At 34.5% G+C, this 15973-nt stretch overlaps 1 protein-coding gene across 1 annotated transcript; it reads right to left on the bottom strand.

The window, feature by feature from the left end:
* Nucleotides 1-13634: 13634 nt before the first annotated feature.
* On the bottom strand, nucleotides 13635-15261 carry LOC139860131 (tetrahydroberberine oxidase-like). The gene has a single exon (XM_071848905.1). It carries the CDS (start codon nucleotides 15259-15261, stop codon nucleotides 13663-13665), a length of 1599 nt encoding a protein of 532 aa, XP_071705006.1. The 3' UTR covers nucleotides 13635-13662.
* Between the last annotated feature and the right edge of the window lie 712 nt (nucleotides 15262-15973).

Raw genomic sequence — 15973 nt, 5'->3', positions numbered from 1 at the left:
TATTGTATTTATCATTTCGTTAATTGATATACCATTGTAAGTTTCAAGTTTGTTTGATACTAATGTGTGTTGTTTGCAAAAGCTTATTATACTAATTCAACCACAAAAGTACTTTTGACATTTTTTCTATAATATCGTTATTTCATATATAAGTTTAAAAACCAATAATGTTTGCAGATGAGTCCCCGTGCAACGCACGAGCTCATAAATCTAGTTTACTCTATTTACATTACGTATTTCTACACGGTTTGTTTTTATTCAAATTCACTACTCCGTATTAAATTTCACATTTGGTTGAAAAAAATACTATTTTTTTTTTATCATCTAGCTATATTTTAAGTAATAAAATGTACCGTGTTTTTTAACATCTAACTATATTAGGTAATCATCCAAAATAAGAATAAGAAATCGTAATTAAAATAAAATTTTATTTTATTTATGTAGTGACCCGAACTTTTCCATGTTTATATATATTAATTGAGATTGATATTTACATGATTAAATGTTTCCAACATGTTAAGCAATCAAACTTGTTAAGACTTGATTAATTGAAATATGTTTCATATAGACAATTGACCACCCAAGTTGATCGGTGATTCACGAACGTTAAAACTTGTAAAAACTATATGATGACATATATATGGATATATATATATATATAGTTAACATGATACTATGATAAGAAAACATATCATAAAGTTTATTAACAATGAACTACATATGTAAAAACAAGACTACTAACTTAATGATTTTTAAACGAGACATATATGTAACGATTATCGTTGTAAAGACATTTAATGTATATATATCATATTAAGAGATATTCATACATGATAATATCATGATAATATAATAATTTAAAATCTCATTTGATATTATAAACATTGGGTTAACAACATTTAACAAGATCGTTAACCTAAAGGTTTCAAAACAACACTTACATCTAACGACTAACGATGACTTAACGACTCAGTTAAAATGTATATACATGTAGTGTTTTAATATGTATTTATACACTTTTGAAAGACTTCAATACACTTATCAAAATACTTCTACTTAACAAAAATGCTTACAATTACATCCTCGTTCAGTTTCATCAACAATTCTACTCGTATGCACCCGTATTCGTACTCGTACAATACACAGCTTTTAGATGTATGTACTATTGGTATATACACTCCAATGATCAGCTCTTAGCAGCCCATGTGAGTCACCTAACACATGTGGGAACCATCATTTGGCAACTAGCATGAAATATCTCATAAAATTACAAAAATATGAGTAATCATTCATGACTTATTTACATGAAAACAAAATTACATATCCTTTATATCTAATCCATACACCAACGACCAAAAACACCTACAAACACTTTCATTCTTCAATTTTCTTCATCTAATTGATCTCTCTCAAGTTCTATCTTCAAGTTCTAAGTGTTCTTCATAAATTCCAAAAGTTCTAGTTTCATAAAATCAAGAATACTTTCAAGTTTGCTAGCTCACTTCCAATCTTGTAAGGTGATCATCCAACCTCAAGAAATCTTTGTTTCTTACAGTAGGTTATCATTCTAATACAAGGTAATAATCATATTCAAACTTTGGTTCAATTTCTATAACTATAACAATCTTATTTCAAGTGATGATCTTACTTGAACTTGTTTTCGTGTCATGATTCTGCTTCAAGAACTTCGAGCCATCCAAGGATCCATTGAAGCTAGATCCATTTTTCTCTTTTCCAGTAGGTTTATCCAAGGAAATTAAGGTAGTAATGATGTTCATAACATCATTCGATTCATACATATAAAGCTATCTTATTCGAAGGTTTAAACTTGTAATCACTAGAACATAGTTTAGTTAATTCTAAACTTGTTCGCAAACAAAAGTTAATCCTTCTAACTTGACTTTTAAAATCAACTAACCACATGTTCTATATCTATATGATATGCTAACTTAATGATTTAAAACCTGGAAACACGAAAAACACCGTAAAACTGGATTTACGCCGTCGTAGTAACACCGCGGGCTGTTTTGGGTTAGTTAATTAAAAACTATGATAAACTTTGATTTAAAAGTTGTTATTCTGAGAAAATGATTTTTATTATGAACATGAAACTATATCCAAAAATTATGGTTAAACTCAAAGTGGAAGTATGTTTTCTAAAATGGTCATCTAGACGTCGTTCTTTCGACTGAAATGACTACCTTTACAAAAACGACTTGTAACTTATTTTTCCGACTATAAACCTATACTTTTTCTGTTTAGATTCATAAAATAGAGTTCAATATGAAACCATAGCAATTTGATTCACTCAAAACGGATTTAAAATGAAGAAGTTATGGGTAAAACAAGATTGGATAATTTTTCTCATTTTAGCTACGTGAAAATTGGTAACAAATCTATTCCAACCATAACTTAATCAACTTGTATTGTATATTATGTAATCTTGAGATACCATAGACACGTATACAATGTTTCGACCTATCATGTCGACACATCTATATATATTTCGGAACAACCATAGACACTCTATATGTGAATGTTGGAGTTAGCTATACAGGGTTGAGGTTGATTCCAAAATATATATAGTTTGAGTTGTGATCAATACTGAGATACGTATACACTGGGTCGTGGATTGATTCAAGATAATATTTATCGATTTATTTCTGTACATCTAACTGTGGACAACTAGTTATAGGTTACTAACGAGGACAGCTGACTTAATAAACTTAAAACATCAAAATATATTAAAAGTGTTGTATATATATTTTGAACATACTTTAATATATATGTATATATTGTTATAGGTTCGTGAATCAACAGTGGCCAAGTCTTACTTCCCGACGAAGTAAAAATCTGTGAAAGTGAGTTATAGTCCCACTTTTAAAATCTAATATTTTTGGGATGAGAATACATGTAGGTTTTATAAATGATTTACAAAATAGACACAAGTACGTGAAACTACATTCTATGGTTGAATTATCGAAATCGAATATGCCCCTTTTTATTAAGTCTGGTAATCTAAGAATTAGGGAACAGACACCCTAATTGACGCGAATCCTAAAGATAGATCTATTGGGCCTAACAAACCCCATCCAAAGTACCGGATGCTTTAGTACTTCGAAATTTATATCATATCCGAAGGGTGTCCCGGAATGATGGGGATATTCTTATATATGCATCTTGTTATTGTCGGTTACCAGGTGTTCACCATATGAATGATTTTTATCTCTATGTATGGGATGTGTATTGAAATATGAAATCTTGTGGTCTATTGTTACGATTTGATATATATAGGTTAAACCTATAACTCACCAACATTTTTATTGACGTTTAAAGCATGTTTATTCTCAGGTGAATATTAAGAGCTTCCGCTGTTGCATACTAAAATAAGGACAAGATTTGGAGTCCATGTTTGTATGATATTGTGTAAAAACTGCATTCAAGAAACTGATTTCGATGTAACATATTTGTATTGTAAACCATTATGTAATGGTCGTGTGTAAACAGGATATTTTAGATTATCATTATTTGATAATCTACGTAAAGCTTTTTAAACCTTTATTTATGAAATAAAGGTTATGGTTTGTTTTAAAAATGAATGCAGTCTTTGAAAAACGTCTCATATAGAGGTCAAAACCTCGCAACGAAATCAATTAATATGGAACGTTTTTAATCAATAAGAACGGGACATTTCAGTTGGTATCCGAGCGTTGGTCTTAGAGAACCAGAAAATTTGCATTAGTGTGTCTTATCGAGTTTGTTAGGATGCATTAGTGAGTCTGGACTTCGACCGTGTTTTCTTTAAAAATGATTGCTTAACATTTTTGTTGGAAACTATATATTTTTAACATATGAATATTATGTGATATATTAATCTCTTAACGTGTTTGATATTATGTGATAGATGTCTACCTCTAGAACAAGTTCCATTGACTCACCTAATAATAATGAAGAGTCAAATGTAAATTGGAATGATTTGTGGACTGATTCACAAGTTCCCGAAGAGGAACCGGAAGAAGAGTCGGAACCGGAAGAAGAATCGGAACCGGAAGAAGAATCGGAACCGGATGAAGAAATAGAACTGGTGGGGGAAATAATAAAACGGTTAAGTAAAAGAAAATCCTCAACCAACCGACCAAAGTTAATTATGGTCAATGGTGTTTCCGCCAAGGAAGCAAAATATTGGGAGGATTACCAATTCTCCGATGAATCGGATTCCGACGAGAATTTCGATGATGTTATAGAAATTACCCCAACTGAATTTAAAAAGGCAAAAGAAAATAATAAGGGAAAGGGCATAAAAATAGAGAAATCTAATTCCAACCCCGATGAACTTTATATGTATCGTCAACCCCCGAAGTCCTTAAGTTGTAACAATGACCCGGGAACCTCTAAACCACCAGGTTTTTCTAAACCAATGTGGACAACGACGGCTCGTATTAGGGGAACATCATATATCCCTAGAAACTTGGCAAAACGAACCAAAACCGAAGAAGAAGAAACGAGCGAGTCGGAATAAGATAGTTGTATTCGTGTGGTGTAATATATGTAATATAGTGTTCTTATGCTTTATGATATATGTAAAAATTGCTTGTATTAATAAGTATTTTTTTATGAATCTAACTCTTGTCTATTTTACAGTTTAAAAACACAAAATGGATAGACAACCCAATATTTTAAGAGACCTACCCGGAGACATGATTGATGAAATCTTGTCTAGAGTCGGCCAGAATTCTTCGGCACAACTATTTAAGGCGAGATCAGTTTGTAAGACATTCGAAGAACGTTCCAAGAATGTCTTGGTTTATAAGAGACTTTCGTTTGAAAGATGGGGGATATCACATTGGGAAACCCATAAGTTACGATGTGTTTACTTTGACGCATATATTGCGGGGAACCCAAATGCTATTTTACGCAAAGGGTTAAGAAATTATTTTGACTCAATATATCCGAATATTGGACTTCGTGATTTAGAAAAAGCGGCTAACATGCAACATAAAGAAGCATGTTATGCTTACGGATTAGTAATGTTCGCTTCTCACCAAAGTGAGAACAAGAACATCGGGCTACAACTATTAAACAAAACGTTTCCACAAGTGACGGAGTCGGTAATTGGGGTAAGAAATGAGGTTTTTAGATTATTACGGGACTGTTGGACATTACGTAACCCTCGTCCCTTTGATGACGTTACAACACGCTGTCTTATCAACGGCCATAACGGTTATGTTGCACAAGACCAAGGATGGGAAGTAATCCTAGTAAAACCAGAATGCATGACTTGTTTCTGGACGTATGAATTACGTGTCTTTATTGCCTTTGCTGAACGACTTGTGTACTAGCTAGAATTGTCTTCATAACTATCTTGTATCAAAGTTATTGTGTGCTATATTTCATGCTTTATGTAAAATAAGCGGTATTGTAAGTTTGTAAAATATTGTATAAAAGTTTGAACGCGAAATATTATTATAATCAGTTTTTCATATAGAATTGTAGTAGTTGAATTGTATATTAGCTACTAAGTATGAACTTAACGGGTAGGTACTACCCGAATTTAAACTTATAAAACGCTAATATGAAGAAAAAGCTTTTATAAATGAGTTCATATTATGCTACGAAATACTATTAACTACTCTTAATATTCTGTATGATTAACTTGTTCCATTTAACTATTTTGAAGGAAATGGCACCGACTACTCGACACACCGTGAATATGAATGAAGAGGAATTCCGTACTTTTCTAGCTTCAAACATAGCCGCAGTACAGGCTGCGCTACATACCAATAATAACCTTGGATCTAGCAGTACAGGAAATCGTGTAGGATGCACCTACAAAGAATTCACTGCCTGCAAACCTTTGGAATTTGATGGAACCGAAGGACCGATCGGATTGAAACGGTGGACCGAGAAGGTTGAATCGGTGTTTGCCATAAGTAAGTGTACTGAAGAGGACAAAGTGAAGTACGCTACGCATACCTTCACAGGTTCTGCGTTAACATGGTGGAATACCTATCTAGAGCAAGTGGGACAAGATGATGCGTACGCACTACCGTGGTCAGCATTCAAGCACTTGATGAACGAGAAGTACCGTCCCAGAACCGAGGTCAATAAGCTCAAGACAGAACTTAGAGGGTTACGAACCCAAGGATTTGATATTACCACGTACGAAAGACGATTCACAGAATTGTGCCTATTGTGTCCGGAGCATTCGAAGATGAGGAAGAGAAGATCGACGCGTTTGTGAAAGGATTACCGGAAAGAATCAAAGAAGATATAAGTTCACACGAGCCCGCCTCCATACAACAGGCATGTAGAATGGCTCACAAACTAGTGAACCAGATTGAAGAAAGAATTAAAGAACAGACTGCTGAAGAGGCCAATGTGAAGCAAGTCAAAAGAAAGTGGGAGGAAAACGGTGATAAGAATCACCAATACAACAACAACAGCAATTACAACAATAATCGCAACAATTATCCCAACAATCGCAACATCAATCGGAACTACAACAAACGGCCCAACAACAACAACAACAACAACAACAACTACAACAATCATCCCAACAACAATAATAACCGCAACAACAACAACAATCAGAAGCAGCTATGCCAAAGGTGTAAAAAGAATCACTCGGGGTTCTGCACCAAATTTTGCAACAAGTGTAAAAGAAATGGTCATAGCGCGGCGAAGTGTGAGGTCTACAGACCAGGGGTTAATAGAACGAAAGGAACAAATGGTGTCGGAACGAGTAATGGCGGAGCAAGTAGTGTCGGAGCAAGTTATGCCAATGTAGTTTGTTATAAATGTGGAAAACCAGGCCACATTATTAGAAATTGCCCGAACCAGGAGAACACGAATGGACAAGGCCGTGGAAGAGTTTTCAATATTAATGCGGTAGAGGCACAGGAAGACCCGGAGCTTGTTACGGGTACGTTTCTTATTGACAATAAATCTGCTTACGTTTTATTTGATTCGGGTGCGGATAGAAGCTATATGAGTAGAGATTTTTGTGCTAAATTAAGTTGTCCATTGACGCCTTTGGATAGTAAATTTTTACTCGAATTAGCAAATGGTAAATTAATTTCAGCAGATAATATATGTCGGAATCGAGAAATTAAACTGGTTAGCGAAACATTTAAGATTGATTTGATACCAGTAGAGTTAGGGAGTTTTGATGTGATAATCGGTATGGACTGGTTGAAAGAAGTGAAAGCGGAGATCGTTTGTTACAAAAATGCAATTCGCATTATACGAGAAAAAGGAAAACCCTTAATGGTGTACGGAGAAAAGGGCAACACGAAGCTACATCTTATTAGTAATTTGAAGGCACAAAAACTAATAAGAAAAGGTTGCTATGCTGTTCTAGCACACGTCGAGAAAGTACAAACTGAAGAAAAGAGCATCAATGATGTTCCTATTGCAAAAGAATTTCCCGATGTATTTCCGAAAGAATTACCGGGATTACCCCCACATCGATCCGTTGAATTTCAAATAGATCTTGTACCAGGAGCTGCACCAATAGCTCGTGCTCCTTACAGACTCGCACCCAGCGAGATGAAAGAACTGCAAAGCCAATTACAAGAACTTTTAGAGCGTGGTTTCATTCGACCAAGCACATCACCGTGGGGAGCTCCTGTTTTGTTTGTCAAGAAGAAAGATGGTACATTCAGGTTGTGTATCGACTACCGAGAGTTGAACAAACTTACCATCAAGAACCGCTACCCACTACCGAGAATCGACGACTTATTTGATCAACTACAAGGCTCGTCTGTTTATTCAAAGATTGACTTACGTTCCGGGTATCATCAAATGCGGGTGAAAGAAGATGATATTCCAAAGAATGCTTTCAGAACACGTTACGGTCATTACGAGTTTATGATCATGCCGTTTGGTTTAACTAATGCACCAGCTGTATTCATGGACCTTATGAACCGAGTGTGTGGACCATACCTTGACAAGTTTGTCATTGTTTTCATTGATGACATACTTATTTACTCAAAGAATGACCAAGAACACGGTGAACATTTGAGAAAGGTGTTAGAAGTATTGAGGAAGGAAGAATTGTACGCTAAGTTTTCAAAGTGTGCATTTTGGTTGGAAGAAGTTCAATTCCTCGGTCACATAGTGAACAAAGAAGGTATTAAGGTGGATCCGACAAAGATAGAAACTGTTGAAAAGTGGGAAACCCCGAAAACTCCGAAACACATACGCCAGTTTTTAGGACTAGCTGGTTACAACAGAAGGTTCATCCAAGACTTTTCCAGAATAGCAAAACCCTTGACTGCATTAACGCATAAAGGGAAGAAATTTGAATGGAATGATGAACAAGAGAAAGCGTTTCAGTTATTGAAGAAAAAGCTAACTACGGCACCTATATTGTCATTGCCTGAAGGGAATGATGATTTTGTGATTTATTGTGATGCATCAAAGCAAGGTCTCGGTTGTGTATTAATGCAACGAACGAAGGTGATTGCTTATGCGTCTAGACAATTGAAGATTCACGAACAAAATTATACGACGCATGATTTGGAATTAGGCGCGGTTGTTTTTGCATTAAAGACTTGGAGGCACTACTTATATGGGGTTAAAAGTATTATATATACCGACCACAAAAGTCTTCAACACATATTTAATCAGAAACAACTGAATATGAGGCAGCGTAGGTGGATTGAATTATTGAATGATTACAACTTTGAGATTCGTTACCACCCGGGGAAGGCAAATGTGGTAGCCGATGCCTTGAGCAGGAAGGACAGAGAACCCATTCGAGTAAAATCTATGAATATAATGATTCATAATAACATTACTACTCAAATAAAGGAGGCGCAACAAGGAGTTTTAAAAGAGGGAAATTTAAAGGATGAAATACCCAAAGGATCGGAGAAGCATCTTAATATTCGGGAAGACGGAACCCGGTATAGGGCTGAAAGGATTTGGGTACCTAAATTTGGAGATATGAGAGAAATGGTACTTAGAGAAGCTCATAAAACCAGATACTCAATACATCCTGGAACGCAGAAGATGTACAAGGATCTCAAGAAACATTTTTAGTGGCCGGGTATGAAAGCCGATGTTGCTAAATACGTAGGAGAATGTTTGACGTGTTCTAAGGTCAAAGCTGAGCATCAGAAACCATCAGGTCTACTTCAACAACCCGAAATCCCGGAATGGAAATGGGAAAACATTACCATGGATTTCATCACTAAATTGCCAAGGACTGCAAGTGGTTTTGATACTATTTGGGTAATAGTTGATCGTCTCACCAAATCAGCACACTTCCTACCAATAAGAGAAGATGACAAGATGGAGAAGTTAGCACGACTGTATTTGAAGGAAGTCGTCTCCAGACATGGAATACCAATCTCTATTATCTCTGATAGGGATGGCAGATTTATTTCAAGATTCTGGCAGACATTACAGCAAGCATTAGGAACTCGTCTAGACATGAGTACTGCCTATCATCCACAAACTGATGGGCAGAGCGAAAGGACGATACAAACGCTTGAAGACATGCTACGAGCATGTGTTATTGATTTCGGAAACAGTTGGGATCGACATCTACCGTTAGCAGAATTTTCCTACAACAACAGCTACCATTCAAGCATTGAGATGGCGCCGTTTGAAGCACTTTATGGTAGAAAGTGCAGGTCTCCGATTTGTTGGAGTGAAGTGGGGGATAGACAGATTACGGGTCCGGAGATTATACAAGAAACTACCGAGAAGATCATCCAAATTCAACAACGGTTGAAAACCGCCCAAAGTCGACAAAAGAGCTACGCTGACATTAAAAGAAAAGATATAGAATTTGAAATTGGAGAGATGGTCATGCTTAAAGTTGCACCTTGGAAAGGCGTTGTTCGATTTGGTAAACGAGGGAAATTAAATCCAAGGTATATTGGACCATTCAAGATTATTGATCGTGTCGGACCAGTAGCTTACCGACTAGAGTTACCTCAACAACTCGCGGCTGTACATAACACTTTCCACGTCTCGAATTTAAAGAAATGTTTTGCTAAAGAAGATCTCACTATTCCGTTAGATGAAATCCAAATCAACGAAAAACTTCAATTCATCGAAGAACCCGTCGAAATAATGGATCGTGAGGTTAAAAGACTTAAGCAAAACAAGATACCAATTGTTAAGGTTCGATGGAATGCTCGTAGAGGACCCGAGTTCACCTGGGAGCGTGAAGATTAGATGAAGAAGAAATACCCGCATCTATTTCCAGAAGATTCGTCAACACCTTCAACAGCTTAAAATTTCGGGACGAAATTTATTTAACGAGTAGGTACTGTAGTGACCCGAACTTTTCCATGTTTATATATATTAATTGAGATTGATATTTACATGATTAAATGTTTCCAACATGTTAAGCAATCAAACTTGTTAAGACTTGATTAATTGAAATATGTTTCATATAGACAATTGACCACCCAAGTTGATCGGTGATTCACGAACGTTAAAACTTGTAAAAACTATATGATGACATATATATGGATATATATATATAGTTAACATGATACTATGATAAGAAAACATATCATAAAGTTTATTAACAATGAACTACATATGTAAAAACAAGACTACTAACTTAATGATTTTTAAACGAGACATATATGTAACGATTATCGTTGTAAAGACATTTAATGTATATATATCATATTAAGAGATATTCATACATGATAATATCATGATAATATAATAATTTAAAATCTCATTTGATATTATAAACATTTTGTTAACAACATTTAACAAGATCGTTAACCTAAAGGTTTCAAAACAACACTTACATGTAACGACTAACGATGACTTAACGACTCAGTTAAAATGTATATACATGTAGTGTTTTAATATGTATTTATACACTTTTGAAAGACTTCAATACACTTATCAAAATACTTCTACTTAACAAAAATGCTTACAATTACATCCTCGTTCAGTTTCATCAACAATTCTACTCGTATGCACCCGTATTCGTACTCGTACAATACACAGCTTTTAGATGTATGTACTATTGGTATATACACTCCAATGATCAGCTCTTAGCAGCCCATGTGAGTCACCTAACACATGTGGGAACCATCATTTCGCAACTAGCATGAAATATCTCATAAAATTACAAAAATATGAGTAATCATTCATGACTTATTTACATGAAAACAAAATTACATATCCTTTATATCTAATCCATACACCAACGACCAAAAACACCTACAAACACTTTCATTCTTCAATTTTCTTCATCTAATTGATCTCTCTCAAGTTCTATCTTCAAGTTCTAAGTGTTCTTCATAAATTCCAAAAGTTCTAGTTTCATAAAATCAAGAATACTTTCAAGTTTGCTAGCTCACTTCCAATCTTGTAAGGTGATCATACAACCTCAAGAAATCTTTGTTTCTTACAGTAGGTTATCATTCTAATACAAGGTAATAATCATATTCAAACTTTGGTTCAATTTCTATAACTATAACAATCTTATTTCAAGTGATGATCTTACTTGAACTTGTTTTCGTGTCATGATTCTGCTTCAAGAACTTCGAGCCATCCAAGGATCCATTGAAGCTAGATCCATTTTTTTCTTTTCCAGTAGGTTTATCCAAGGAAATTAAGGTAGTAATGATGTTCATAACATCATTCGATTCATACATATAAAGCTATCTTATTCGAAGGTTTAAACTTGTAATCACTAGAACATAGTTTAGTTAATTCTAAACTTGTTCGCAAACAAAAGTTAATCCTTCTAACTTGACTTTTAAAATCAACTAAACACATGTTCTATATCTATATGATATGCTAACTTAATGATTTAAAACCTGGAAACACGAAAAACACCGTAAAACTGGATTTACGCCGTCGTAGTAACACCGCGGGCTGTTTTGGGTTAGTTAATTAAAAACTATGATAAACTTTGATTTAAAAGTTGTTATTCTGAGAAAATGATTTTTATTATGAACATGAAACTATATCCAAAAATTATGGTTAAACTCAAAGTGGAAGTATGTTTTCTAAAATGGTCATCTAGACGTCGTTCTTTCGACTGAAATGACTACCTTTATAAAAACGACTTGTAACTTATTTTTCCGACTATAAACCTATACTTTTTCTGTTTAGATTCATAAAATAGAGTTCAATATGAAACCATAGCAATTTGATTCACTCAAAACGGATTTAAAATGAAGAAGTTATGGGTAAAACAAGATTGGATAATTTATCTCATTTTAGCTACGTGAAAATTGGTAACAAATCTATTCCAACCATAACTTAATCAACTTGTATTGTATATTATGTAATCTTGAGATACCATAGACACGTATACAATGTTTCGACCTATCATGTCGACACATCTATATATATTTCGGAACAACCATAGACACTCTATATGTGAATGTTGGAGTTAGCTATACAGGGTTGAGGTTGATTCCAAAATATATATAGTTTGAGTTGTGATCAATACTGAGATACGTATACACTGGGTCGTGGATTGATTCAAGATAATATTTATCGATTTATTTCTGTACATCTAACTGTGGACAACTAGTTATAGGTTACTAACGAGGACAGCTGACTTAATAAACTTAAAACATCAAAATATATTAAAAGTGTTGTAAATATATTTTGAACATACTTTAATATATATGTATATATTGTTATAGGTTCGTGAATCAACAGTGGCCAAGTCTTACTTCCCGACGAAGTAAAAATCTGTGAAAGTGAGTTATAGTCCCACTTTTAAAATCTAATATTTTTGGGATGAGAATACATGCAGGTTTTATAAATGATTTACAAAATAGACACAAGTACGTGAAACTACATTCTATGGTTGAATTATCGAAATCGAATATGCCCCTTTTTATTAAGTCTGGTAATCTAAGAATTAGGGAACAGACACCCTAATTGACGCGAATCCTAAAGATAGATCTATTGGGCCTAACAAACCCCATCCAAAGTACCGGATGCTTTAGTACTTCGAAATTTATATCATATCCGAAGGGTGTCCCGGAATGATGGGGATATTCTTATATATGCATCTTGTTATTGTCGGTTACCAGGTGTTCACCATATGAATGATTTTTATCTCTATGTATGGGATGTGTATTGAAATATGAAATCTTGTGGTCTATTGTTACGATTTGATATATATAGGTTAAACCTATAACTCACCAACATTTTTGTTGACGTTTAAAGCATGTTTATTCTCAGGTGAATATTAAGAGCTTCCGCTGTTGCATACTAAAATAAGGACAAGATTTGGAGTCCATGTTTGTATGATATTGTGTAAAAACTGCATTCAAGAAACTGATTTCGATGTAACATATTTGTATTGTAAACCATTATGTAATGGTCGTGTGTAAACAGGATATTTTAGATTATCATTATTTGATAATCTACGTAAAGCTTTTTAAACCTTTATTTATGAAATAAAGGTTATGGTTTGTTTTAAAAATGAATGCAGTCTTTGAAAAACGTCTCATATAGAGGTCAAAACCTCGCAACGAAATCAATTAATATGGAACGTTTTTAATCAATAAGAACGGGACATTTCAATTTATTCATTTATCAATAATAGAATACATACATTACCAAATAATAAATAACAATAACATAACATAACAATGAATAACAAATTATTACAAGTCACAAGCATAAAAGATGATATAATAGGATGAACTAAAAAACCGGTATACTTTGTGGGTGTTTAAAAAAGTTGTGTGGATCAACTTTAGCTTTGATGTGAATTAACTTCTTAAAGTTGTCTTTCTTCCAGTATTGGTTTCCCCAAACACTTGCTTCCTCATAAGTAGCACTTCCAACACCCAAATCAAAGTCAATGTAGTTATAATACGCCTCCCTTGGGTTCTTCGACACATAAGGCGTTATATATTTGTTAAAGTTTCGTAACCAACTGATACGTTGGAGTGATATTGGTGTCGTGTCTGAGGTTTGGTCATTGAACTGAACAAATTGGTGAAATTGATACAACACTCCAGCTCTATGAGGAAAAGGAGTTGCTGTCTCTGAGTACTCATCCATTTTCCCTCCAAAAGGTTGCATGATCACAATTGATCCTACGCTTTTAAACATTTGTCTCCATATCTTTTTGAGGCCATTTATAGGGATTGGGGTGCGTACGTAATCTAATTTGTTTTGTCCATCGAGCTTAAAATTGACAGTTCGGTTAGCAAGAACCTCAAGTGAGGTGTCGGTTGGAAAGCCTTGGTAAAAGAGGGTCGACTGGGCCATTGTCACCTCTTGGCATTTATCTCGTGTGACATTAAGCTCGGGGTACTTTTTGTCTAACAAAGAAATCAAGTTGTCCATTGAGCCTTGATAAAGTCCAAAAAATAACATTCGTATGGTTTTCTTGTTAGTATTGACGATATCTTCGCTAGATATTTGAACCCTGATGGACAAATTTTCATCAATATTCGGTATAACGTGTTGATACTTATAGAAAATCTCTGTCGCGCCTTGTTCCAATGTTATGTTCACTAAGAATACAGTTACTAACTCGGGCACCGGAACCAACCTAAGTTTCCATGCAAGAACGATTCCAAAACTTGCAGCACCACCACCACGAATTGCCCAAAATAGATCTTCGCCCATAGTCTTTCGATCTAGAATCTTTCCATTTACATCCATGAACCGAACATCAACAACATTATCCGCACCAATACCATATTTTCTCATCATGTTTCCATAGCCACCACCACCCAAGTACCCACTAATACCCACAGTGGGACAAATACTACCAGGGAAATACAACTTATTAGTCTTTTGAGATATGGCATAGTAAACTTCACCAACTGTAGTGCCACCTTGGGCCCATGCGGTCCTTTTTGCAACGTCCATGTTTACAGACCTCATCCTGCCTAGATCAAGCATTACAAACGGAACATTAGCGGTGGACGAGACTCCCTCATAGTCGTGGCCTCCACTCCTAATCCTCATCTCGTACCCGCATTTCTTGCTACATAAAAGTGTTGCTCGAATCTGAGCATCATCGATCGGAGTAACAATGACTGATGGTTTCGGAGTTGAGGATTTGTTGAATCTGTTGTTGTTGACTCTAACTTCCCAAATTGGTAGGAAAGATACATTGTTAGGGGTGAAAATGAGTTGAGAAATGCCATTGGCATTATTGGATTTGGATTCAAGGCAACTTATGAAATCTTGAGAGCTTGGTGTAACATGATCATGAAAGGATATTGATAATGTTACACAAAAACAAAGAGCTAAAACTGAAAGTATTAATTGAAATTTCATCATGTTTGTAATTTGTGAATTTGAATGTGATTTGATAGACAATGTCGTGTTTGTATTTATAGATCCACTTTAGATGTTAGGATGTGATAATGGAGATACGGACTATGCGCTAAATTATTTTCTAGCCAACAATTATTGAATTTGAAAGTCAGAGATGAGTTTTTTTTACTCCCTCAAAAAGTCAAATGAAACGAGTTTTCTTATTGACTGCATTTAATTAGTTGCAATAATATAATATAATCTGTTTAACGTAGATGTTTATTTACCAGCATTTATGATTGATTTTGATTTTATCACATGTTTGATCATGGGTGGCTTTTCATACTTGAATTTCTTTAATTTGTTGTTAGTCATCGAGTTTGATACAAATTTGATTAAGATCTTGATGATATTAATGGGAATCATGTTGGGTTGATTTGGAATATATCTCTTCGATGGCTTCTGTTGAGGAGTAATACGGAGTAACTAATAACTAATGAGATTCAATTGTAGCGTTGCAGTATTACTCCATTATTTTTTATGAATGCTAAAATGAGATCAAATTAGCTAACATCGATTCTGATTTTAGATATTAATTGATGATAGAAATTTCTTTGTATTTTGTAATTGAAATTGATTGATAAAAGAGATGAAATTGAGTTTAATCAGTGGGGGTTTGAGGTTAATTACAACATTCATGTCAAAAATCTAGAATTAGATGGTTGGAAGAGAAGGT

Source organism: Rutidosis leptorrhynchoides, chromosome 7, assembly GCF_046630445.1.
Source record: "Rutidosis leptorrhynchoides isolate AG116_Rl617_1_P2 chromosome 7, CSIRO_AGI_Rlap_v1, whole genome shotgun sequence".
Classification (NCBI taxonomy): Eukaryota; Viridiplantae; Streptophyta; class Magnoliopsida; order Asterales; family Asteraceae; genus Rutidosis; species Rutidosis leptorrhynchoides.
This window is presented reverse-complemented; position numbering and strand designations above follow the sequence as displayed.